Consider the following 25,440-nt stretch of genomic DNA (forward strand, 5'->3'; position numbering starts at 1 on the left):
TCGGCTCGGCAGTTGATGACTTTTCCTGCATAAATTAGTTCAGCTTTCAGGTGCTCCCGTGGGCTGGAAAAGGTGGATACAGTCCTAGGAGACTCTTTCCTAGGACTGTATCCATCTTTTCCAGCCCACCAGAACTCCTGAAAGCTGAACTAATTTATGCAGGAAAAGTCAGCAACCGCCGAGCCGAGAAGTTCGTGACGAATCTAATTTACTGTAAATTCGCTCATCTCTAACAATGACCTATGTCTCTATATTCACCCCCCCCCCCCCACCCCCGAGATCACTTTACAGCTGCTGCTTCATTTAGGTTTAAAACAAAGGTCATACATTTCTAGAAGACATAAATAGCTCTGGGAACCCTAAAACATGTATAAAAAAAAAATGTAAGACACAAGTCCATTGGGGAATGAATGTTGAAGATGACGCCGAGTTTCCTGAATGGCCTCCTCTTCTTGTTACCCCTCCCCAGACAAGGAGGCAGCCATTGTTCTGCTTACTCTTCGTGGATGTAGAGAAGGCACAGAGCCGACCGGGTCAAGTGCAGCTATTGGCTAATCTCACTTGTCACAAGGTTCAGTGGTCACCTAGGCTTTCCCAGCTTTTTCATACAGGGGTTCCCTCTAGATTAGGAAGCAGAGGGTTATTTCCAGGCTCTTTCCCATCTTCCTTGCCCTCGGCTTTCAGCCATTCCATTTTCTGTTGGTGCTGCCTGATCGCGTCGGCCACGCGGGCATCAATCATGGCTTCTGTCAACACTCCATCTTCTGAGGCGTATGCTGCAGCCTGGAATACAAACAATGCCAAACATTTTACAACCGCAAGGAAAGCAGATTGACAAGGAACATGTAAGGGTGCGTTCCCACTGGGAGCATGTAAGGGTGCGTTCACACTGGGAACATGTAAGGGTGCGTTCACACTGGGAACATGTAAGGGTGCGTTCACACTGGGAACATGTAAGGGTGCGTTCACACTGGGAACATGTAAGGGTGCGTTCACACTGGGAACATGTAAGGGTGCGCTCACACTGGGAGCATGTAAGGGTGCGCTCACACTGGGAGCATGTAAGGGTGCGCTCACACTGGGAGCATGTAAGGGTGCGCTCACACTGGGAGCATGTAAGGGTGCGTTCACACTGGGAACATGTAAGGGTGCGTTCACACTGGGAACATGTAAGGGTGCGTTCACACTGGGAACATGTAAGGGTGCGTTCACACTGGGAACATGTAAGGGTGCGTTCACACTGGGAACATGTAAGGGTGCGTTCACACTGGGAACATGTAAGGGTGCGCTCACACTGGGAACATGTAAGGGTGCGTTCACACTGAGGAATAATTTCGGTCAGGAATTGTTGCCTTCTGTCATTTTATCCAAGCGGAATTTCCATGCGGAAATGAAGAGGAATGAAGGAGGAGGCTATTTAAAGGGGTACTCCGGTGGAAAACTTTTTTTTTTCTCTTTTCATTTTTTTTAAATCAACTGGTGCCAGAAAGTTAAACAGATTTGTAAATTACTTCTATTAAAAAATCTTAATCCTTCCAGTACTTATTAGCTGCTGAATACTACAGCGGAAATTCTTTTCTTTTTGAAACACAGAGCTCTCTGCTGACATCTCTGTCCATTTTAGGAACTGTCCAGAGCAGCATATGTTTGCTATGGGGATTTTCTGCTATTGTCAGCAGAGAGCACTGTGCTTGTGATGTCAGCAGAGAGCTCTGTGTTTCAAACGGAAAAGTATTTCCACTGTAGTAGTCAGCAGCTAATAAGTACCGGAAGGATTAAGATTTTTTAATAGCAGTAATTTACAAAACTGTTTAACTTTCTGGCACCAGTTGATTTAAAAAAATAAAAAATTTAAAGTTTCACTGGAGTACCCCTTTAATCTACTTTTCTGAATTCCACTCAAATTCGATGTTGGGCAGAATAGTTTTTTACCATTGACTTCTATTGGATTCTGCTTGTGGATTCCGCTTGAAGAATGAGCATGTTCTTTCTTCAAGCGGAAAGGAATTCAGCGTCTGAATACTACTAGCAGATTTTCCTTAGTGTGAACAATACCAAGTGAAGACTTCCAGAGAACGGTGGGTTTGGCAGTGCTGACCAGGAGCGGACACGTCAGGTGAGTAGAATGAGGACTTTATTAAAACAGTGCTCATTGTTTTAATAATGAGCATTGTTTTAATAAAGACCTCATTCTACTCACCTGACGTGTCCGCTCCTGGTCAGCGCCGCTGAAACCCACCGTTCTCTGGAAGTCTTCACTTGGTATTGTTTCTTTGGTTGGGGAGGCTGCAGACGGGGCCTATTACTCACTCACACTGACCATTGTTTTGGGTGAGCTCACACAACCGCCTCTGGTAAGGATCATTTCCATTCCTTCCCTGGACCTTACATTGGCGGTTTTACGCTATGGAGCGCTCTCTCTCATTACCTTCTCAGTGTGAATAGGACAGCAGAAAAAAAACATTAAGTCAATGGGCAGAGGGGATGTGCATTAATTTGGAGCAGAGAATTCAAGAGGAATTACTCAAGTAAATTCCTCTTGAATTAATCGGTGTGAACGCACCCTAATACAGAAGCTGCAAAAAACTTTATAGGCCCAGATTTATCAAACTGTGTGAGAGGAAAAAAAAGTGATTTTTCCCTCAGCAACCAATCACAGCTCAGGTTTCACTTTACCTCAGCTCATTAGCTGATCTGTGATTGGTTGCTGAGGGAAAATCTCTTTTTTCTCTCACACAGTTTGATAAAAGAGATTTTCCCTCAGCAACCAATCACAGATCAGCTAATGAGCTGAGGTAAAGTAAAACCTGAGCTGTGATTGGTTGCTGAGGGAAAAATCACTATTTTTTTCTCTCACAGTTTGATAAATCTGGGCCATAGTACATAGTGGCCCTGATTTACTATTATAAACCCAACATGTTTTGTCAGGTTGTGCGCCAGAATCAGGCGCAATGCGCCAGAATTCTGTCTCATTGCGACAGAATTCTGTCTGTGCCAGAAATGAAAAACCAGACCAACTCTCCATTTTACGGAGAAAACCCGTATAATGGGCGTGTCTGTCGTGAAAAGGGGGCGTGGTTACAGAAAAGGGGCGGATTCTTGACATTTTCACAAAAAACCTACATAATTACTAAGGTTTCCACAGAAAATGTGGTGGATTTGAGCTGAGGAGAACCAGACAGATCAGAGCATGTGTAAAAAAAATAGCAAAATGTAGGGAAAGTGCAAAATGTAGGGAAAAATTTTAGGAAATTAAAACCCACAAAGAAACCTACACAACACTCTTAGTAAATCAGGGCCAGTGTCTAAATCAGTGTTTCCCAACCAGTGTGTCTCCAGCTGTTGCAAAACTACAACTCCCAGCATGCCCGGACAGCCGTTGGCTGTCCGGGCATGCTGGGAGTTGTAGTTTTGCAGCAGCTGGAGGCACAATGGTTGGGGAACACTGGTCTAAATACAGTAGGGGCTTATCTTTCAGTAGGGGTTCATATAAATGTTGTGCATCAGTGTGTGGGAGCAAAGGACAGTCCCCATGAAAAATGATACATGTTAAAGAACATCAAGGTTATGTTCACACAGGCGGGTTACGAGTGTATTTCCTGCTGCGGGTGTTCTGAGGCTAGTTATCTACAGCCACGGAACACTGCAAAGATTACAATTTACCTCAACGGATCTGCTGCAGATTTTCTGCTGAGAAAAATTGGCCTAGAAACACCCGCAGCTGGAAAAACGCTCGTAACCCAACCGTGTAAATGTACCCTTAAATTTCATGTAGACGCTGGCCCATTTGTATTAAAAGGGGTACTCCAGTGGAAAACTTTTTTCCTAATCTAACTGGTGGCAGAAAGTTAAACAGATTTGTAAATTACTTCTATTTAAAAATCTTAATACTTCCAGTACTTATCAGTTGTTGTATGTTGCAGTGGAAGTTGTGTAGTTGTTTCCAGTCTGACACCTCTATCCATGTCAGAAACTGTCCAGAGTAGAAGAAAATCCCCATAGCAAACCTATCCTGCTCTGGAGAGTTCCTGACGTGGACAGAGGTGTCAGCAGAGAACACTGTGGTCAGACTGGAAAGAACTACACAACTTCCTCTGCAGCATACAACAACTGAAAAGTACTGGATGTTGTGTAGTTCTTTCCAGTCTGACCACAGTGCTCTCTGCTGACACCTCTGTCCATGTCAGGAACTGTCCAGAGCAGGAGAGGTTCGCTATGGGGATTTTCTTCCACTCTGACACAGACAGAGGTGTCAGCATTGAGCACTGTGGTCAGATAGAAAAGAACCACACAACTTCCTCTGTAGTATACAGCAGCTGATAAGTAATTGAAGGATTAATATTTTTATATAGAAGTAATTTTCAAATCCTTTGAACTTTTTGGCACCAGTTGATTTAAAAAAATGTATTTCCAATGGAGCACTCCACTGGTCTAAAGTGTTCTCAGGCTTACACCTTAGCGATCAGCTGTGATCAGAAGAGAAGTCAGGTAGTAAGTGTTCAATCTCTCTACAGAACCACCACAGGGAAAATTAAGGATTACACTGTGCCTATTCAAATCAGTGCATAATGCAGGAAAGGGTAAGTCCTCCATAGGGAGATATGCTCTTTGTAACCACTCTCCTGTGTGGTCAAAAAATGTATACCCCTAACATGGGCCCCTCTATTAACCAATGAACCATGACAAAGTGTGGATTAGGTGGCTTCAAATAATTCTAAAATGTAATGTTAAAGGAGTACTCCGCTGGTAAACATTTATTTATTTTTAAATCAACTGATGCCAGTAAGTTAAACAGATTTGTAAATGACTTCTATTTAAAAATCGTAATCCTTCCAATACTTATCAGCTGTTTTATGCTCCAAAGGAAGTTCTTTTCTTTTTGAAAGTCTTTTCTGTCTGACCACAGTGCTCTCTGCTGACACCGGTATCCATTTTAGGAACTGTCCAGAGTAGGATCAAATCCCCATAGCAAACCTCTCCTGCTCTGAACGGTTCCTGACATTTACAGAGGTGTCAGCAGAGAGCACTGTGGTCAGACAGAAAAGACTTTCAAAAAGAAAAGAACTTCCTCTGTAGTATACAGCAACTTCCTCTGTAGTATACAGCAGCTGATAAGTGCTGGAAGAATTAAGATTTTTTAATAGAAGTCATTTACAAGTCTGTTTAACTTTCAGGCACCAGTTAATTTAAAAGAAAATGTTTTCCAGTGGAGGACCCCTTCAAAGTGGGGCTTTGCTATGGGACCCCTAGAGTTTTCCAAAATAGACAACCCCTTTAATACCAGGAATGCCTCATCCCATTTCCATCTCGCTGTGAAGTCCGGACACGAGACGTAGAAACCCTATAATCTGTATCTAACTGCAGCACATTTACTGAAATAACAATCGGCGCAAAAAACCGAGAGGAATCGCTTATACAAATCTCCGCTCACTTCATCATGTAAATGACCGTGTCACCAGAGGATTCAGAGCTGCTTGTCCTACCCACCCATAAATCATTCTAGGGCAAACACCATCAGTTATAGTGGAAATAAAAGTGTCCTCTGCAGCCAAACCAACTGTGAAGGAAGGTATGGACCCACTTCACCAACAGACCTGCTTCTACATGTTGTGGAACTACAACTTCCAGCAGTCTGACAGGCAGTAGCACACTAGTATTACTTCTACAATGCAGACTGGAGAATCCTGCACTAAGACGACAATGTGGCCGAAATACCAATTTGCAAGATTATAATTGCTGGGTTTTGTAGGCACGTAATTATAGTTATTGCGAGCGGCTAATTTCGTGATTCCATTGTTTTTGTGATAAATTGTGCAGACCCTACCCCATACACGTTGGATGTCCCGCTGCTCCTATTGAAAATGGTAGGAATGGCAAACACAAACCTAAGTTTTTTTTTTCTTTTTTTAAAGAAACGATTATGGGCTGAACGGTCCGATTACTGTCCCATGTAAAAGATCCAGTGATCAACCAATGAATAAGCAATCGCAACTAATCGCTAGGATGGTCGGCTGAACATCTCCCTGGAAAAATCGGGGAAGTGCTACCGAAAATTTTGAAAGTAAAAGGCTGTACAAAGGGATTCAGTATTTGTCCAAAGGTCCCTGTCCGTACAAAGATTGAGCTGTGTAAAAGGGTTAAAAAGGGTATTCTGGGAAAAAACTTTTTTATTTGTATCAACTGGCTCCAGAAAGTTAAACAGATTTGTAAATGACTTCTATTAAAAAATCTTAATCCTTCCAATAATTATCAGCTGCTGAAGTTGAGTTGTTCTTTTTCTGTCTGGCAACAGTGCTCTCTGCTGACATCTCTGCTTGTCTCAGGAACTGCACAAAGTAGAAGAGGTTTGCTATGGGGATTTTCTTCTACTCTGGACAGTTCCCGAGACAGGTCATCAGAGAGCACTTAGACCGAGAAGAACAACTCAACTTCAGCAGCCCATAAGTACTGAAAGAATTAAGATTTTTTTTTTTAATAGAAGTAATTTAAAAATCTGTTTAACTTTCAAGAGCCAGTTGACATAAAAACCCCCTTAAAAGGGATACTCCGGTGGAAAATGTATTTATTTATTTATTTTTTATCAACTGGTGCCAGAAAGTTAAACAGATTAGTAAATTACTTCTATTAAAAAAATCTTAATCCTTCCAGTACTTATTAGCTTCTCTTTTTGTAACACAGAGCTCTCTGCTGACATCACGAGCACAGTGCTCTCTGCCGACATCTCTGTCCAGTTTAGGAACTTGTCCAGAGCAGCATATGTTTGCTATGGGAATTATGGACAGAGGTGTCAGCAGAGAGAACTGTGCTCGTGATTCAGCAGAGAGCTCTGTGTTCCAAAAAGAAAAGAATTTCCTCTGTAGGATTCAGCAGCTAATAAGTACTGGAAGGATTAAGATTTTTTAATAGAAGTAATTTACAAATCTGTTTAACTTTCTGGCACCAGTTGATTAAAAAAATAATAATAATAATAAAGTTTTCCACCGGAGTACCCCTTTTAGGGGGTTTTCTGGCTCCAGAAAGTTAAACAGATTTTTAAACTACTTCTATTAAAAAAATCTTAATCCTTTCAGTACTTATGAGCTGCTGAAGTTGAGCTGTTCTTCTCGGTCTAAGTGAGTCCACACAACCACCTCTGGTAAGAGTTTTTACATCAATTACCGTGAACCTTACAGAGGCTTTTTACGCTATGGAGCGCTCTTCTATCTCGTTTTAGTTGCCCATCTAATAGGGCTCACAAGTGTATGTAACGCACAATAGAAGACTTCTAGCGGGAGCTGAAGGATAAAGATTCGGCGCTGGCTGGAACAACCACAAGTGTAGAAGAACCGTTTATTCTGAACATATGCAATGCGTTTCACCGCGCATGCGCGGTGAAACGCATTGCATATGTTCAGAATAAACTGTTCTTCTACACTTGTGGTTGTTCCAGCCAGCGCCGAATCTTTATCCTGCAGCTCCCGCTAGAAGTCCTCTATTGTGTGTTATCTGTCAGTAGGAGGGCCGCGGACGGAACTTTCCTTCTCACTCACCTAAACCATTGTTGTGTGCCAGTTTACACAACTTTCTCTTACTGGGATTATGCGCTGGTGGTGTTTCACTATGGAGCGCATTCTTTTGTCTTATCTTTCATAAGTGTATGTAGGCCTTTAGGGGCCCGTTCACACGTCGGAATTCAAGAGGAATTTACTCGAGTAATTCCTCTTGAATTATCCGCTCCAAAAGAATTGCCATCTCCTCTGCCATTGACTTCAATGTAATTTCCGCTGTCCTGTTAACACTGCGGAAATTCCGCTAGCGGAATTCCGACGCGGAATTCCGTTCCGCTTGAAGAAAGAGCATGTTCATTCTTCAAGCAGAATTCAATTGAAGTCAATGGGAAAAAATGTTTACGCCCGAGATCGTTTCCGCGCTCTCCACCCCACGCTCCACCCTTTTTTTTTACTAGTCAGCCATTTTAGGACAAGATAGAAGCAGAGTCTTTCCAAAATCTGTTAAAAAATGAGCGAAACTAATTATACTAATTATTAAGAAACTAATTTCTGACTAGCACAATCATAAAATGGCTGATTTGGCCCTCCCACAAACCCTCCCCTTCCTTCTTCCCCCTTTCCGCACGTAATTCCGCGCGAAATGAAATTTTGATTTTTCGGACGTAATTTTTTCTGTTCGAATTCCTCTTGAATTAGACTGCTGGTAAAATTATTCACATATTTCCAGGAGGAAAAACTAAGGAACTGCACAATGCAAAGCTCCAGAATTGTGATACAGATATTTACAGACATGTTGGCCGAGCTGTCAGTCCCTCTTTAATGCTACATGTGCACATAGATGATAATTGCATCCATCTTTTTCTGGGTGGCTGCCTCTGACTACATTAGACCAGTCTTCTTGTTTGGCTTTGTTTTTCAATACTCTAATGCATTTTGTCGACATATAGCAAATCGAAAAAATGACAAACTTGTCAAATCAACATACACCGACTCCCTGGCGGGTGTGCTGACACTTTCACTCTCCATGGGATATTTTTCTTTACTACATCTCCCATTATCTTAGTGTCTCTCTCTTCACTTCTCTTAATGTCAATGGTGCACAGGGGGGGGGAGGGGGCTCATGCTGACTGTGTGCATTCAGCTTCGGGTCACAAATGAGAGAGAATTAAAGTGACAAGTCTTTTCAAGCTGAAAATAGGTGTTCGTATCCAGTGTAGTGTATTGGAGTCAGTTATTTGGTCTGCAACATAGTAACATTGTGTAAGGCTGAATCTATCTAGTTCAGCCTAAGATTTTACACTGTGGATCCAGAGGAATGCCCTTTATGCCCTTTTTGAAGAGTTACATGATCTTCCTGGCCTTGGCAGCAGCTGCCTGACACTGGTGGCTACAGTTAGGAATTTTAGCTTTTGGTTAACTATCTCAGTTTTACCCATTGTTTTCAATTAAGTAACCTTGGCATTGATTTTCCTCCCCATGTGCATTTTTTTTACATTTATCAGGAACCTCCTCCTGGGCCCAAGCTTCCAACCTATCCAGATCCATTTGTAACAGTGCACTGTCCTCTATTGTGTTTCCCACTATACACAGTGCACTCCCCTCTATTGTGTCATTCACTTTACAGATCTTAGAGGAACTGCACAGTAAAATATCACTTTTTCAGATGATACTACTAGGTTAATTAATTATATTAAAGATAATAGGTCCCAATTCTGCTCCCTGTGGTACCCCACAAGTAACAGTCACTCAATGAAAGTATTTACTGTTAAATAACCACCCTTGTTTTTGAGCAATGAGCCAGTTACATACATGTTTTTTCTCCCAACTAGAGATGAGCGAAATTACAGTGATTCGATTAGTCACAAACTTCTCGGCTCGGCAGTTGATGACTTATCCTGCATAAATTAGTTCAGCTTTCAGGTGCTCCGGTGGGCTGGATAAGGTGGACACAGTCCTAGGAGAGAGTCTCCAGCCACCGGAGCACCTGAAAGCTGAACTAATTTATGCAGGCTAAAGTCAGCAAACGCCGAGCAGAAGTTTGTGACGAATCGAATTACTGTAATGCCACTCATCTCTACTCCCAACACTGTCATTTAATGTGTGAACCATATATGCAGCACAGTATCAAATTATTTGGGGGGAAATTTTAAATATACAACATCCAACAACCGTGGTCCAGTCTCACAGAAAGCACAGTAGCTTATCAGATTAGTTTGGCAGGACCAATGCCCCATAAACCCATGCTGTTAAAAGGTTAAACATCATTTTCACGCTCTAATATGGAATTGGTTAGAAAACCTTTCAAACTATTTTCCCACTGTAGAGATTAAACTTTCTTAGGGTGGGTTCACACCACGATTTTACTATACGGTTTAGGCATACAGCTTCATATAAAAAAACAAAACAAAAAAAAAAAAACCTATGCAACCGTACAGAAGACCGTGCCCATAGACTTCCCATTCAAAACCGTATGCACCATAATGTGTACCGTTGTCTTCGTTTTTTCACACCACACGGTTTTTTACTCTTTTTTTGGACAGAAAACCGTGGCCTACCACGGTTTTTGGTCCAGGTGAAAAACCGTATTGACCCGTGTACTTTTTTTTTTTTTTTTTTTTTAACATGGGAGTCAATGGGAACCGTACAGAACTGTATGTGTGTACGGTTCCATCCAGTTTTTACCATACGGTTTTTGACTTTGCACAGTTTTTTTTCTTGGAATTTCAATCAAACAAGTGAAAGTTTATTCATAATGGAGTGAAAAGTTCAAAACTTAAGCTTTTTTTCTTAAAAAACGGATGCAACCGGACATCACTTTTCAAACCGTATACGGTTTTCAACCGTATACAGATAAAACTTTGTACACACGTTTTGATACAGTTTAGTCAGGTTTTGAGGAATCCGTTTTTTTATCAAAAACCTGAAAAAAAAACGGTATTGCAAAAACGTGGTGTGAACCCACCCTAAACCTGGTTATTTGTCCAGTTTAATTATTTAAATCTTAAATGGTAATGGGGGGGGAGGGGGCTTGGGGTCCCAGCGGCAAGCCCCTCTCAGACATCTTCTCCACTGTCCTTTGGATAGGGGATAAATTGTCTAATCCAGGAGTCGCCATTAGGGAATTCAGGCTTAAATTTTATGCAGAATTGACTTTATTCCTTTGCATTCCACCTGGCTTTTTATTTTCCTCTGGAAATGTTTAATACATTTGCTTTCCCATCATCTTCCTCCTCCTCCTCCATCATTACTTTTTAAAAGGACCACCACTTAATTTTAACAGTTTTACCATTTATATAATTTAAGAACATTTTAGGGTTTGTTTTACTCTCTTTGGCAATGAGCATCTGCTTTTTACAGAATTTATATTTTTTCCTTACAGCTTTTAAGTGCTTCTTCGCTGCCTGTTTTAGTTATTTAAATGCTTTCAAATTTATTTCTTGCCCCATTTTCATTTATCCACATTGGCTTTCTTCTGTTCCTAACCCTTTTATTTCCATAAAATTATGTACATCTTACACTGAGGATAGTAAAGATACTATGTGGGACGTCTTTGAGGCCATTGGGGCGAGTTATTAATCTTGTCTGATATGTAGACTGTCTAGTTTAAGTTTACAGTCTGTAAAGATGCACTAACTTTTTCACATGCTTTTGACTTATTATACCAACTAATGGTTAGTTTACTTCTCTATGCTAAAGTCTCGGCACAATTTGTCGTAATCAAGTCCTTATCGGTAAGACATTTCCTGTTAAGCTGCACCCTCTGGTTGAATGAGAGACAAAAAAAACAAAAAAAACACAACTGTAAAAAGATGCACCAAATTTATGCAATATGCACCAAACATCGGCACATTTCACGACACAAACACATTAGTAATATGCCACATCTCTAAGCTGATCGATCTCACCTTCCTAAAGTTCAGGGTTTATAAAGCTACTCAACATAACTTCACTTGAAAGACAATAGGTCACCATTTCCAAGGTGTCCCCCAACCTGCACTGTTCTCCTGCAGCAAGAAACTGGATCTGAAATCGGCTCATGTAGCATTATATTGCAACTAGTCAATGGGAAGGATCAGGTAAGGCAAATAACATGTTAAGTCATTGAACTATTGACACATTGGGACTATATCTCTTGCTCTATACATTTCTTGGACAAGCAGAGGTCCTTGACCTCTAGAGCCACAGTCAAACTTACATAACCTACATAAGACAAGACACTTTCACATCTTCCTACCGGGAGCTAAAAGAGAAAAAGTAGAATATTTCCTATATATTTCCATTTACTATCCATTGCTTGCATTGGCTTACAAAAACGTGCACAAAATGGCACATCTGAAAGCATCCTTATGGGCTCGTTGACAGCTGTGCCATCTTAAATTCCAAGCTATCAGTCGGGACGCTTAAGACCTAAAGACCCTGAATGGGTTAAATGACGGAAAGATGAGCTGTGCAGGCAGTAAAAGTGAACACATGCTGGAGCTAATGAAGCCCCATTTCTATTCATGAATGCCGGGGAAGTTGGAGGATTCACATTCGACAGCAATTCAGTGTAAGCAGTTTGACTCCGGCAGCTGGCAGGTGAAAGGCCCATCCTCCCCACAAACTGCTTTCTTGAGGGATTTTCCAGCGCAGCGGCTGTGTAATGTAGATTAACTGGAAAGGGAGAGTTCTCCCTCCTCTCATCTCCAGCTGAAGGTCATAGGAACAAGGAGACGCATTCAAGGAACCAAAAAGCACCCAACACCAAGTGGAGTACAGCGTATCCAGGGGTCACTGAAACAGAGAGTGGACTCCACCGCCTAGTTAACTCTTGTAATGAGCCATAGGGTGCTACCAGATCCGGTAGAGACTGCCAACCAGGAAGTCAAAGATTCATGCAGATACTAAAGCACGGCCAAACCACTGTACCAAAAGATAAATTCATCCAGCAAAATCAATGCAGAGGAAACATGCCAAATCCATGAAATCCCTAAGGGTAGGAACTGACTGGTCTCATTCCCAGCCGCACCGCAGGTCCAATGACCCGACAGAATCTTTGTGATATTTAACACTGTCACCACACTTAATACATGCAGTTTTACCACTTTTGCAACCAAGTTTCCCCCCCCCCCCTTTTTTTCATGTTGATGCCCACCGTTAACGGTGGGCATCAACATGAAAAAAAAGGGGGGGGGGGAACTTGGTTGCTGTGATTGATACAGATTACGGCATCTTAAACATTAGGGGGCTTTATGAGATTCATCGGACCACCAGCTGTGCAATTGTGGGGGTCCAATGAGTTGAGATGGCAGCCGAAGCTCTCCTTCCCAGCTCCGTGAGCTCTGCTGTGATCCAGTTGTATGGTCTGCCTTCTGGCAGACTATACAAGTGGATGACTGATATCATTGATAAGTGCTATGCCTATGCATTGCACTGAACAGTAATAGCAATCAAAAGATTGAAAAGATGAAATAAAAAGTGATCAAAAAACATATATTCAAAAATAGTAAAACTACAGATCACAACACCAAAAATGAGCCCTCATACAGCCGCGTATAAAAAGGAAAATGAGAAAGTTATAGGGATATGAATGGGAACATTTTAAATGGGAACTGCCAGATACAATAACTTTTGATATGATATAAAGCATGCAAAAATAATATGTTGTGCAATTGGCTTCATCAGAAAATTCAGTATTTCATACTGAAAATGGCAGTCAAAAAACTGGCCACTAGGGGCCCCCCTGCCTCCTGGGACATATACCAGTCCTGCAGTGTCAGTGGCCATCGGCACGTCATGGACACCATGAGCGATTGACAGGGCTGCGGGCAGGTCCAGAGCTGCAGTGCTTGCTCCTGGCCCTCTGTGAGTCAGATCAGAGTGAGGGAGGGGGAGGAGTCATCACAGTGAGGAGAAGAGCGGGACACGCCCCATGCCTCTGTATGGACAGAAACCTCGCTGAGCAATGATGAAAGTAAATAAAAGGTAATTCTGAGAGAAATATAGGTCGTAGACACACAAACGGTTTGTACACAATCAGGGAGAATCTGACAGATACGCTTTAAATATACTTATTTTCTTACAAACAGTTTGATTATTTTTTTTGTAGTACAAAGCATCCAGATATGGGTGTTTTAATTGTATTGACCCAAAGAATAAAGAGAACATGTCAGTTATACTGTAAAGTGCTCTGCGTAAAAACTAAACCCTCCAAAAAAAAAAATTTATTTTTTATTTCCCATCACAAATAATATGATTTCGCCATACATTTTATGATACAATGAAAGGTGTCATTACAAGGTACAATTAGTTGTGCAAAAAACAAGCCCTCATATGGTTCTGTGCATGGAAAAATAAAAAAAAGTATGGCTCTTAAAAGGCAAGGAGGAAAAAAATGAAAGCATAAAAACTAAAATGGGCTGTGTGCTCAAGGGCATAACCACACTAATATAATAGGCCAAATAACACATGTAGGGGTATATAAACCTAGCAACAATATAACCCCTAGGGGTTAAATAGAACATCTATAGTACATGTGTTACAAATAAAATGTAACTTTTAATGTGTATTTAACTAATAAAATAAAAGGTGAGAAATACACATTTAAAAACACATCTCCACTTGTGTCACTCCAAATTTCTGAGAAACGTCCCTCCCAGTTTGTCTTCGATTTAACCACCGATGATTAATGGGACTAGAATCTGATTGCTATAGCGCTAAACTACATCACTTAACCAACATATTTTTACTCAAATCACATTGCTGTTAGTTGATCTCCTTGATAAAGCAACACCAGTGGCGAAACATGTTGGGGTGTGACAGTTTTCTGTTTTAAAGGGGTACTACCGTGCTGACAACTTATCCCCTATCTAAAGGATAGGGGATAAGTTGCCTGATTGCGTGGGGTCCCGCCGCTGGGGACCGCGCAATCTCACACGCAGAACCCTGCTCTCATCAGGCCCCAGAGCGAACATCGCTCGGGGTCTGATGACTGCCGATCACGGGGCCAGAATATTGTGACGTCGCAGCCCCGCCCCATGTGACGTCACACTCCGCCCCCTCAATGTAACTCTATGGCAGGGGACGAGACAGCTGTATCGCCCCTGCCATAGACTTGCATTGAGGGAGCGGAGCGTGACGTCACACGGGGGTGGAGCTGTGACGTCACAATCACCGGCCCAGTCATCAGACCCGGATTGAATGTTCGCTCCGGGGCCTGATGAGAGCGGGATGTTGCGTGCGAGATCGCGGGGATCCCCAACGGTGGGACCCCACGAGATCAGGCAACTTATCCCCCTATCCTTTAGATAGGGGATTCGTTGTCAGCAGGGTAGTACCTCTTTAAATTGCATCTCCATTTTGTCCAATATACAAAATGATTAAAGATAGGGTCATGAAAGGCTAGGGAGCCATAAAATAGCCCGTGCCTGCGGTGCACAGCAGGTCACAGTGGTTGCTACCTCGGAGTACCCACCGATTGTTACCAAGAACTGGAGGACCTCTGCCTAACTGCCACATATTTAAGTGGTGTTAGTATACAGAGGTTGCATATGCCATCATTTCAGTGCTACATGAGTGTATAATATATTAATATAAAAGTAGCGATGTAGTTTAGCGCTATAGTAATCAGATTCTGGTCCCATTAATTTTCGGTGGTTAAATCAGAGACGACCTGGGAGTGACGTTTCTCAGAAATTTGGAGTGACACAAGTGGAGATGTGTTTATTTTTTTTAAATGTAAGTTTCTCACCTTTTATTTTAGTTTATTTAGTTAAATACACATTAAAAGTTACTTTTTATTTGTAACACATGTACTATAGAGGTTCTATTTAACCTCAAGGGGATAATGGACGTCTACATGTATTTGGTAAGAAAAGACTCCAACCCTCTGAGCTCACAAACTAGCTGCACCCCCTTACTATAAGTAATGGGTGAATGCATGAAAAATAAAAAATCTACTCCAAGCAAACCAGATTTTTCTTGGTACGCCAGGGCAGCGGCTCGGCAGACGCCTCCATCTCTACACAAACATAGTTTTGCATCTCAATTATTAATTGCGCCTTTAAAAATTAATTGCCATTAAACATTTACAAATGACAAGAAGAAGAGCTGAAGGCGTCCACATAGATATAGACATAACGGGGGATTTTTTTTTATTTAATATCTAACTAAATCCGCAAAAACAGCTTGCAGCCATTACACCGCCGGGCTTTATTCTGTGTTTCCCAACCAGAGTGCCTCCAGCTGTTGCAAAACTACAACTCCCAGCATGCCCGGACAGCCAGAGGCTGTCCGGGCATGCTGGGAGTTGTAGTTTTTCAACAGCTGGAGAAGCACTATTTGGAAAACACTGTGGTAGACACACTCTCTCTACAGCAAACCTGCAGTTTTTGGCTGTCTGGGCATGCTGGGTGTTGTAGTTTTGCAAAAGCGACCTGGTTGAGAAACACTGTGGGAGACACACTCTCTCTCTACAGCCTTTGGCTGTCTGGGCATGCTGGGAGTTGTAGTTTGGAAAACACTGGTATAACATATAGGTCAAAAAGGTGTAGGCATGAAGCACAAGTTAGCAGCGTTTGCTTTGCGTACGGTATAGGCGCATTAAAATCGTGATGCGCACAGCCCCAAATGAAGACGCTGATGTTGACCGAAATGAATGACGTCAGGCCGACGCAGTTAAAGTTAATAACCGGTGAACACAAAATAAATAAAATAAAAAAAATTAGCCTCATGGACGTCTGCGAGGAGAAGCGACACAGTAAAGTCGGCCGTCAATAGCGCTCTAGGATTTGATGCGCCTCCCGATTCCATTACGTAGGAAGGCTTGTCAAGGTTGTTCTTATCCACGCAGGACTGTGCCCTTGAAATTTACCATGTCAGCAAAGACAGGGCAAGGTCTAGTGATACAAAGGGGGATGGGGGGATTGAATAGATTAGGACGCGTGTCCAACCCCCCCCCCCCCGGCCTCTCTCTTCCATTGACAAAAGGGTTAATGCGTCCATTTATTGGAGGTGCTGCAGTGTCTGGCTGCATTAACAGCGGCGCTTAATACTTATATAGTGTTCAGCCCTCGCAAGTCATCACCGAACCTCCGCATCTCGCCGCCGAATACTGCAATGCTTTGCGCTTGGCTGCTTTTCTGAATGACTTTCTAAAAATAGCCAAAGCTGCGGGGTCCCTGCCTGTCAGGGGAGGTGAAGGGGGGAGCGGGAGAAACAAAAAAAAAAATGAAAAAAAATGGGAAGAGGGATGAGAAAAGATGACGGAGGAAGAGAGGGAGAGGGGGAGCGAGCGGCTGTCCCTGCTGAGAGCTGCTGGCGTAACAGAAGCCAGCATCCCGCCTCATTCATATTCATACTTTTTATCTCCCCCTGCGGACACGTTAACCCATTTCCGCAGACTTGGCTGACAAAGCAAGTCTTCAGCCAAGCTGGGAGGCGAGATACCCTTTAACAAGGTTACCCTCTCGCTGGAGACTAGAGGGGCGGGCAGTGAGGTTATGGTGACAGAGTTCATGCGTTTATCGGGACAGATTCCTCGCCCTGCTGGAGGCCCGCGCGACCATTTGTTCCTCTATTCTCTAAGAGCTCCTAAATAATGCAGCGTTTAGTGGTGCGGGTGTAATGGCATCCATTTAAGACGCCGCGCACCTATGTCCTCACCAGCCTGGATGTAATCCTACGATGTGATATAAAATCGGGGTCATCTATTACCTGCAGACATCGTACCCTGAACCTTTGTTTTTATGCTCCTGATTTTGCAATATTTGAATCAATTCCCTTCCTTATGCCCCTAGACATCTTATCCCCTATCCAAAGGATAGGGGATAATGTGTCTGATCGTGGGGATCCCCACAATCTCCCTGCTGCACCCAGAATTCATTAAGAGCGTTGGGTGCAGCTCCAGAGACTCGTGACATCACGGCCACGCCCCCTCAAAGCAAGTCTATGGGAGGGGGCGTGACAGCCATCACGCCCCCTCCCATAGACTTGCATTGAGGGGCGTGGCCGTGACGTCACAAGCCTCCGCCCCGCATTGTCAGTCATCCGGCACGGAGCTAAGTTTGCTCCATGCACCAGATGTCTGGGATGCTGCAGCCGAGATTATGGGGTTCCCCAGAGGCGGGAACCCTGTGATCTGACATCTTATCCCCTATCCTTTGGATAGGGGATAAGATGTCTAGGGGTGGAGTACCCCTTTAAAACGTCTATGTCTGTCTACATCAGTGGCCTTCAAAAGGGTGGGCTCCCCATATGTTGCAAAACTACAACTCCCAGCATACCCGGACAGCCAACGGCTGTCCGGGCATGCTGGGGGTTATAGTTTTGCAACTGCTGGAGGCACCCTGGTTGGGAAACACTGCTATAAGACTGGTTGGTGAGAGTGCCCACCCAAGGAAAATGATGTCCTATGAACACCAGTCAGTCAAAGGCTGTCTGGGCACGCTGGGGGTTGTAGTTCTGCAACAGCTGGAGGCACACTAGTTGAAAAATACTATCATAAAGACTGGTCAGTACCCACCCAAGGAGGATGAGGTGGTGTCAGCTATACCAGTCAGCTGTCCTTGACGCAAACATAAGTGTAACCCTGCACAATTGCAGCTCTCTGCATTGAAGTCTACAGAGGAGTGGCTTTTTTTGGGTATACCACCTGACTAGGGATCTCTGTTCTACAAACAGATGGGGGGTCTCATATATAGAGCCCCCACCAATGAATCATTAATGACATGTCAGGTTTAGGAAAACATAGCTGCACAGAAACAGCGCCACAAATGTCCTCAGTTTGTGCATGGTATTGCAGCTCATTTCCATTGAAGTGAATGGAGCCGAGTTTCTATACCACACACACAACCTAAGGACAGAAGCAGTGTTTTTCTAATCCTGGATAATCCCCTTTTATCACATGACCAGCACTTAATAGGGTCCTGCACTAAAGACCCTGCCTCCGATCATCAATGTGGATGAATAAGCTTTGAAATGTGTTATTCTGCCCAACTACTGAACGGATGCGAGCTACAAGGCGATACATAGTGAATGCTTCTCCGCTCAGAGTACAGGTGCAGGGACAACTGTCTCTGACAGGAGTCCCTGCTCCTGTATGAGATTTGCCAGAAATAAATCCGAACACATTCGGATGAATCCAAAGGGAATTGGATTAGTTGGGATCATCTCCATCCAACAGTTGGAAATGCAGACCTTGGCTGGCTTCTTCTCTATTTTTCTTAAACACCGCCATACACATGCATACTTGGCTCTGCTGAGCATGCAGGCACCAAGTGTTCTAGTCTAACACCCTAAGGTGATCCAAAATGTACAGCATGCACAACATGATCCCTAGCTGCAAAACCCTTCTGTCTTCATCTCCAAAGGCTACTAAAAAACCTACCCAGGACATCTGAATAGGAGACAATCACCGCTTGAAGTACAGGTGCAGGGACAACTGTCTGAGAGGAGTCCCTGCACCTGTATGCAATTTGCCTGAAATAAATCTGAAAACATTTGGATGAATCTAACGGGAACTGGATTAGTTTGGAACCAGTTCGATCATCTCTATACAACAGTGTGAGACACCAATTGTGAGCCGTCTCTTCTCTCTTTCTCCCAAACGCTCCCCCCTCCCCATCATACACATGCCCACTTGGCTCTGCTGAGCATGCAGGCACCAAATGTTAAAATCCATAGTGCTCAAATACAACACCCTAAGGTGATGCAAAATGTAAGGATAGCATGCACAACATTATCACCAGCTGCAGAACCCCCTCCCCCCTTAAAGGCTACTAAAATGCCGAAAACCTATCCAAGACATCTGAATAGGAGACAACCATCACTTAGAGCAGTGGTCTTCAAACTGTGGCCCTCCAGATGTTACAAAACTACAATTCCCATCATGCCCGGACAGCCGTTGGCTGTCCGGGCATGCTGGGAGTTGTAGTTTTGCAACATCTGGAGGGCCACAGTTAGAAGACCGCTGACTTAGAGTACAGGTGCAGTGACAACTATCTCTGACAGGAGTCCCTGCTCCTGTACTTTATTTGCCTGGAAAAAAAAAATAATCCAAAAACATTTGGATGGATCCAAAGGGAATTGGATTAGTTTGGAACCAGTTTTATCAACTCAATCCAATTGGGAGTTGCTTCTTCTAACCCCCCCCCCCCCCCCCCCCACACACACACACACATGCACACTTGGCTCTGCTGAGCATGCAGGCACCAAGTGTAAAAACTCCATAGCGATGAAGTGTTAAAAATCAACACTCTGGTGAAGGTGATGCGAAATGTGACAATAGCATGCACAACATGATCCCCAGCTGTAGAACCCTTCTGCCCCCCTCTCCAAAGGCTACTAAAATGCCAAAAACCTATCCAAGACATCTGAATAGGAGACAACCACAGACCAATATCATTTATGGACGATCCCCCCCCCCCCCCCCCTGTATTACTACAGTTCTGCATCTGCCTAGTTTCATTCTGCAGTGGCACCCAGGAACCAGGCGGCGCATCTGCTGCGGAGACTATGATGGGGGGGTGGGAGGGGGGAGAAGAAGAAGAACGCTTCTCACAATCAAGCAAATCCTGACAAAAGGCAAGACAGCCTGTGGGGAGCGAGTCAATGTAAACGCTTTTGCTCAATGCAGAAGCATCGAGGCCGTCTGCTCCCTGGCCCTCGCTAATGCAAATGGTTATCCACCCAGCGGAGATAATGGTCTTGAAACACTGCTCTGCAGTCATTTTCCGCAATTTGTCACACAGGCTCAGCCGCCTGAGCTCAATCGGGCGTCGCGGCATCGTTTTGCTTTCCCCCTCTCCCTCTTTTAATACCATTATTTAGTTCTGCATTTTTTTTCCCTACAAGGAACATGAAAACATGCAGAAATAATGGGAAAAAGCTGGGATCCGGCAACAAATAGATTCTAATTAGAGCGACATACGCGAGCCTTTTGTGCCGTCTCGGCAATGGGAAGCGCGTTAGAGGTAGTTGCCGCCGTTGCAAAACATTACTCAAACTCCTCGGTTCAGATCGGAGAGGTCCTGGCATCCATGGATACAAGACATTACGGTGATCAATTTAAAGCAGTTTTCCCTTAAGAGGGTTACATCCCATTAGGTATAAAGCAGAAAAATGCATTTGTTACTCTTAACAAGGGTCTGGAACCTGTACATCGGTGTATTCCAAACAGAGTGCCTCCAGCTGTTGCAAAACTACAACTTCCAGCATGCCCGGACAGCCAGCGGCTGTCTGGGCATGCTGGGAGTTGTAGTTTTGCAACAGCTGGAGACACTCTGTTTGGAATACACTAATGTACATTAAATGGGCACTGTCAAAATCTAAAACTTTTTATATGTTGTACATCCTGGCAAAACATTAACTTTTCTAATATACTTCATTAAAAAAAAAAAAAAAAAAAAAAAAAAAAAAAAAGAGTCCAGTAAGTGAGGGCGGGATTAGCACTCCTCTGTGCTTACTCCTGTCCTATCAGACGCCTGACGGAAAAAGGAGGAGAGGGTTAGAGAACAGCCTGCAGTGATTGGATGAAGAGACCCTGCGCAGCAGACTTAGGGAGGAAGAGGAGGTGTGCAGGGTGAGAACACACCCTCTCTAAAACCTAAGTGAGCAACAAAAAAAAAAGGTATTTGTGAGAGAAATATAGGTGCTATACACAAACAAAATATGTCAAGGATCAGGATTAGTTACTGAGTAACATTTTTCTAACTGTTTTTGTGGGATATGACAGCACTCTAAACGGGGACTCTCTTATATAAAACTTGACCCCAATTATAGTACACAGTAAAAGTAATAATCTTCATTACATAGCAGTTAAAGGGAGCCAAACCATGGGCATCATAAAGCTGGTGCAGGGAGCATGACCCGACACACTAGGAATAACTCTTAAACGCAAGGGCATTTAGGAGAAATTATAGTTTAAAAAAGATGCCCAGACCAGGTTCAATAGTCATTGGGGCAGGTATTGATGGGTCTCGCCAGCACTGAGTGACATATTTAATATTCAGACCCTTTACTCAGGACTTAGTTAAAGCCCCTTTGGAAGCTATTACAGCCTTCAGTGTTCTTGGGATGAGGCCACAATGTTTACCTAGATTCTTCTCTACAGATCCTTTCAAGCTCTGTCACATAGAATGGGGACCGTCGCTGGAAGCCATTGTAAGGTCTCCAGAGATGTTCAACTGGGTTCAAGTCAGGGCTCTGGAAGGGCAAGTCATGGACAACTTACAGTTGTTCCTAAATCCGCTCCTGTGTTGTCCTGGCTGTGTTCTTAGGGTCATTGTCTTGTTGAACCTTCTGCCTAGTCTGAGGTCCAGAGTGCTCTGGATCTGGTTTTCATTAAAGGGGTATTCCATGAAAAAATAAATATATTATATTATATATTATATTATATATTATATTATATATTATTATATATTATATATTATATATTATATATTATATATTATATATTATATATTATATATTATATATTATATTATATATTATATTATATTATATATTATATTATATTATAATATATTATATTATATTATATATTATATTATATTATATATTATATTATATATTATATTATATTATATTATATTATATTATATTATATTATATATATTATATATTATATATATTATATATTATATATTATATATTATATATTATATATTATATATTATAATATTATATAATATAATATTATATAATATAATATTATATAATATAATATTATATAATATAATATTATATAATATAATATAATATTATATTATATTATATAATATAATATAATATAATATAATATAATATATATATATATATATTTTTTTTAAATATCATCTGGCTCCAGAAAGCTAGTTTTACTAAATTATCTTAATCCTTCCAGTACTTATCAGCTGCTGAAGTTGAGTTATTCTTTTCTGTCTGACAACAGTGCTTTCTGCTGACACCTGTCTGTCTGTCTCAGGAACTGTCCAGAGTGGCAGCAAATCCCCATAGCAAAACTCTAATGCTTCGGACAGATCCTGAGACAGACAGAGGTGTCAGCAGAGAGCACTGTTGTCAGACAGAAAATAATAACTCAACTTTAGCAGCTGTTAAGTACTGGTAGGATTAAGCTTTTTTTTTTCATAGAAGTAATTTACAAATCTGTTTAACTTTCTGGAGCCAGTTGATATGGAAAAAAAATAAATAAAATGTTTTTCATGGAATACCCCTTAAAGAATATCTCTGCAATTTGCTCCATTCTGCTTTCCATGAAGCCTGATCAGTCTCCTTGTCTCGAGTGCTAGGAAAAATAAAAAAATAAACATCTACAGCATAATGCTGCTCCCACCATGCTTTATAGTAGGGATGGTATTGGGCAGGTGAGGAGCAGTGCCTATTTCCTCCCAAACATGATGCTTAAAATTGAGGCCAGAAAATGTAATCTTGGTTTCATCAAATAACAGAATCTTACTCTTCACCTCTGGCTGTTCTCATGCGTCTCTTACTGAAGAACGTCTTCTTTCTGGCCAATAAAGCCAATATAGGTGGAGTACTGCAGTGATAGTTGACCTTCTGGAAGTTTCTCCCATCTGCACACAGGATCTTTGGAGCCCAGCCAGGGTGGCCATTGGGTTCTTGGTCATGTCTCTTACCAAGGTCCTTCTCCCTTAGTTTGGTGGGGTGGCCAGATTTAGGAAGAGTCCTGGTTCTTCCAAACTTCTTTCATTTAAGAATTACTGAGGCCACTGCAGCAGAAATGTTTTATGCCCTTTTCCAGATCTGTGGCCTTCACACAATCCTGTCTCCCTGAGCTCTACAGGCAGTTCTGTCCCCCTCATGGCTTGGTTTTTGCTCTAATAGACCTTATATAGACAGGGCCGTGTTTTCTAAATCATGTCCAGTCAACTGAAGAGTGATACTTCTCTTCCCCTGCACAACTACAGCTCCCGTCCCTCCTCCCCCCCCCCCCCCCCCAGGTCATGGTCTCTTCTCCGTTTCCGAGATGAGAAGTTGGAGGGCGACCAGCCTGCTCAACCAATCACTGACCGAGGATTGTACAACACTGCAGGACCAGGACTATTATTTTTTTTTTCTTCTTACACTATGCCCAGCAACATATAGGGGAAGATTTATCAAAACCTGTCCAGAGGAAAAGTTGCCCAGTTGCCCATAGCAACCAATCAGATCGCTACTTTCATTTTACACAGGCCTTTTCCAAAATGAAAGAAGCGATCTGATTGGTTGCTATGGGCACCTGGGCAACTATTTCTCTGGACAGGTTTTGATAAATCTCCCCCATACTTTTTTCTGCTGGAATACCCCTTTAAATCTGAAAACCTTATTGCTCTGGGGTTCCTCCAAGCCTGGCATCAGTAGTAATAGTGATCCTAGACTGGCTGGAAATTACTGAAATAAAATTATTCATCAGGGAGAAGGGATTTGTAGCGGCTGCGCGCCCAGTAGCAGCCTGAATAGGTTCCTCTGTTGCTTAGCAATTTGCGCAATGACAAACAGGTGACATTCAGATCTCTACATTCACGGACAGCTTCGGATAGGTCACCTATTATAGACGTGGACGGTGACATCCAAAGTTGTACAAAAATTTAGAGATTTGTATAGGTCACGTTTAGTAGCATAGAGGGAGAACTGTAGGGGGAAGGTTTCTGCTACAGAAAGCTGCCACAAAACTAGACACTGTAACCTAGGCCCCAGCCCTTCAGCCAAACCTATTATTCACATGCTGCAACTCTATTTCAGTGTTTCCCAACCAGGGTGCCTCCAGCTGTTGCAAAACTACAACTCCTAGCATGCCCGGACAGCCGAAGGCTGTCCCGGCATGCTGGGAGTTGTAGTTTTGCAACAGCTGGAGGCACCCTGGTTGGGAAACACTGGCTATGAAGGCCGAAGGCTGTCCGGGCATGCTGGGAGTTGTAGTTTTGCAACAGCTGGAGGCACCCTGGTTGGAAAACACTGGCTATGAAGGCCGAAGGCTGTCCGGGCATGCTGGGAGTTGTAGTTTTGCAACAGCTGGAGGCACCCTGGTTGGAAAACACTGGCTACGAAGGCTGTCCGGGCATGCTGGGAGTTGTAGCTTTGCAACAGCTGGAGGCACTCTGGTTGGAAAACACTGGCTACGAAGGCTGTCCGGGCATGCTGGGAGTTGTAGTTTTGCAACAGCTGGAGGCCCCCTGGTTGGAAAACACTGGCTACGTTCATGTGGTGGAATGTCCACTCAGTAAGTTTCCGGGAGGACACTCGGCAGTCCGCGGATGTTGGCAAAACATGTTATGCTGCCTTCACAGACAGCAATGTCATTTTTAAAGGGGTAACTTTATTTTATTTTTTTATATTTATATTTTTCACTTGATGCCAGAGAGTTAAACAGATTTGTAAATGACGTCTATTAAAAAATCTTAATACTTCCAACACTTATTAGCAGCTGTATACTAGAGAGGAAATTCTTTTCTTTTTGGATTTCTTTTCTGTCACGGCCACAGTGCTCTTTGCTGACACCTCTGTCCATGTCAGGAACTGTCCAGAGCAGGAGAAAATCCCCATAGCAATCATATGCTGCTCTGGACAGTTCCTAAACTGGCCAGCACTCAGCACTGTGGTCGTGACAGAAAAGAAATCCCAAAAGAAAAGAATTTCCTCTGTAATATACAGCCGCTAATAAGTACTGGAAGGATTAAGAATTTTTAATAGAAGGAATTTACAAATCTGTTTTACTTTCTGGCACCAGTTGATTTAAAAAAAAAAAAAAATAAGTTTCCCAATGGAGAATCCGTTTAAACAAATTTCGCTGAAAGAATAGACCTGTTAATTATTTCTGTGAGGGCCGGAGTCGGAATTTCCTCAGTGTGCACAGTGCAGCATGGAAGGCAACAGCAGAGAATTTCCAAGCTGAATCTTTACTCCGGATTCCTCTGTCTGAACGAGACCTTACCTAACTTTTGGAAAGGGGATAAGATGTCTATGGGCAGAGTAC

General features: G+C 42.7%; 1 protein-coding gene across 1 annotated transcript in view; it reads right to left on the bottom strand.

Moving 5' to 3' along the window:
- Positions 1-271: 271 nt before the first annotated feature.
- LOC130294451 (ATPase family AAA domain-containing protein 3) overlaps positions 272-25,440 on the bottom strand; it is a 107,549-nt gene continuing 82,380 nt past the window's right edge. Inside the window, exon 16 of the mRNA XM_056544276.1 lies at positions 272-783. Within this exon, the coding sequence (XP_056400251.1) occupies positions 604-783 (180 nt within the window). The 3' untranslated portion in view covers positions 272-603. The remainder of the gene's footprint in view (positions 784-25,440) is intronic.

Source organism: Hyla sarda, chromosome 10 (genome assembly GCF_029499605.1).
Source record: "Hyla sarda isolate aHylSar1 chromosome 10, aHylSar1.hap1, whole genome shotgun sequence".
Taxonomy (NCBI): domain Eukaryota; kingdom Metazoa; phylum Chordata; class Amphibia; order Anura; family Hylidae; genus Hyla; species Hyla sarda.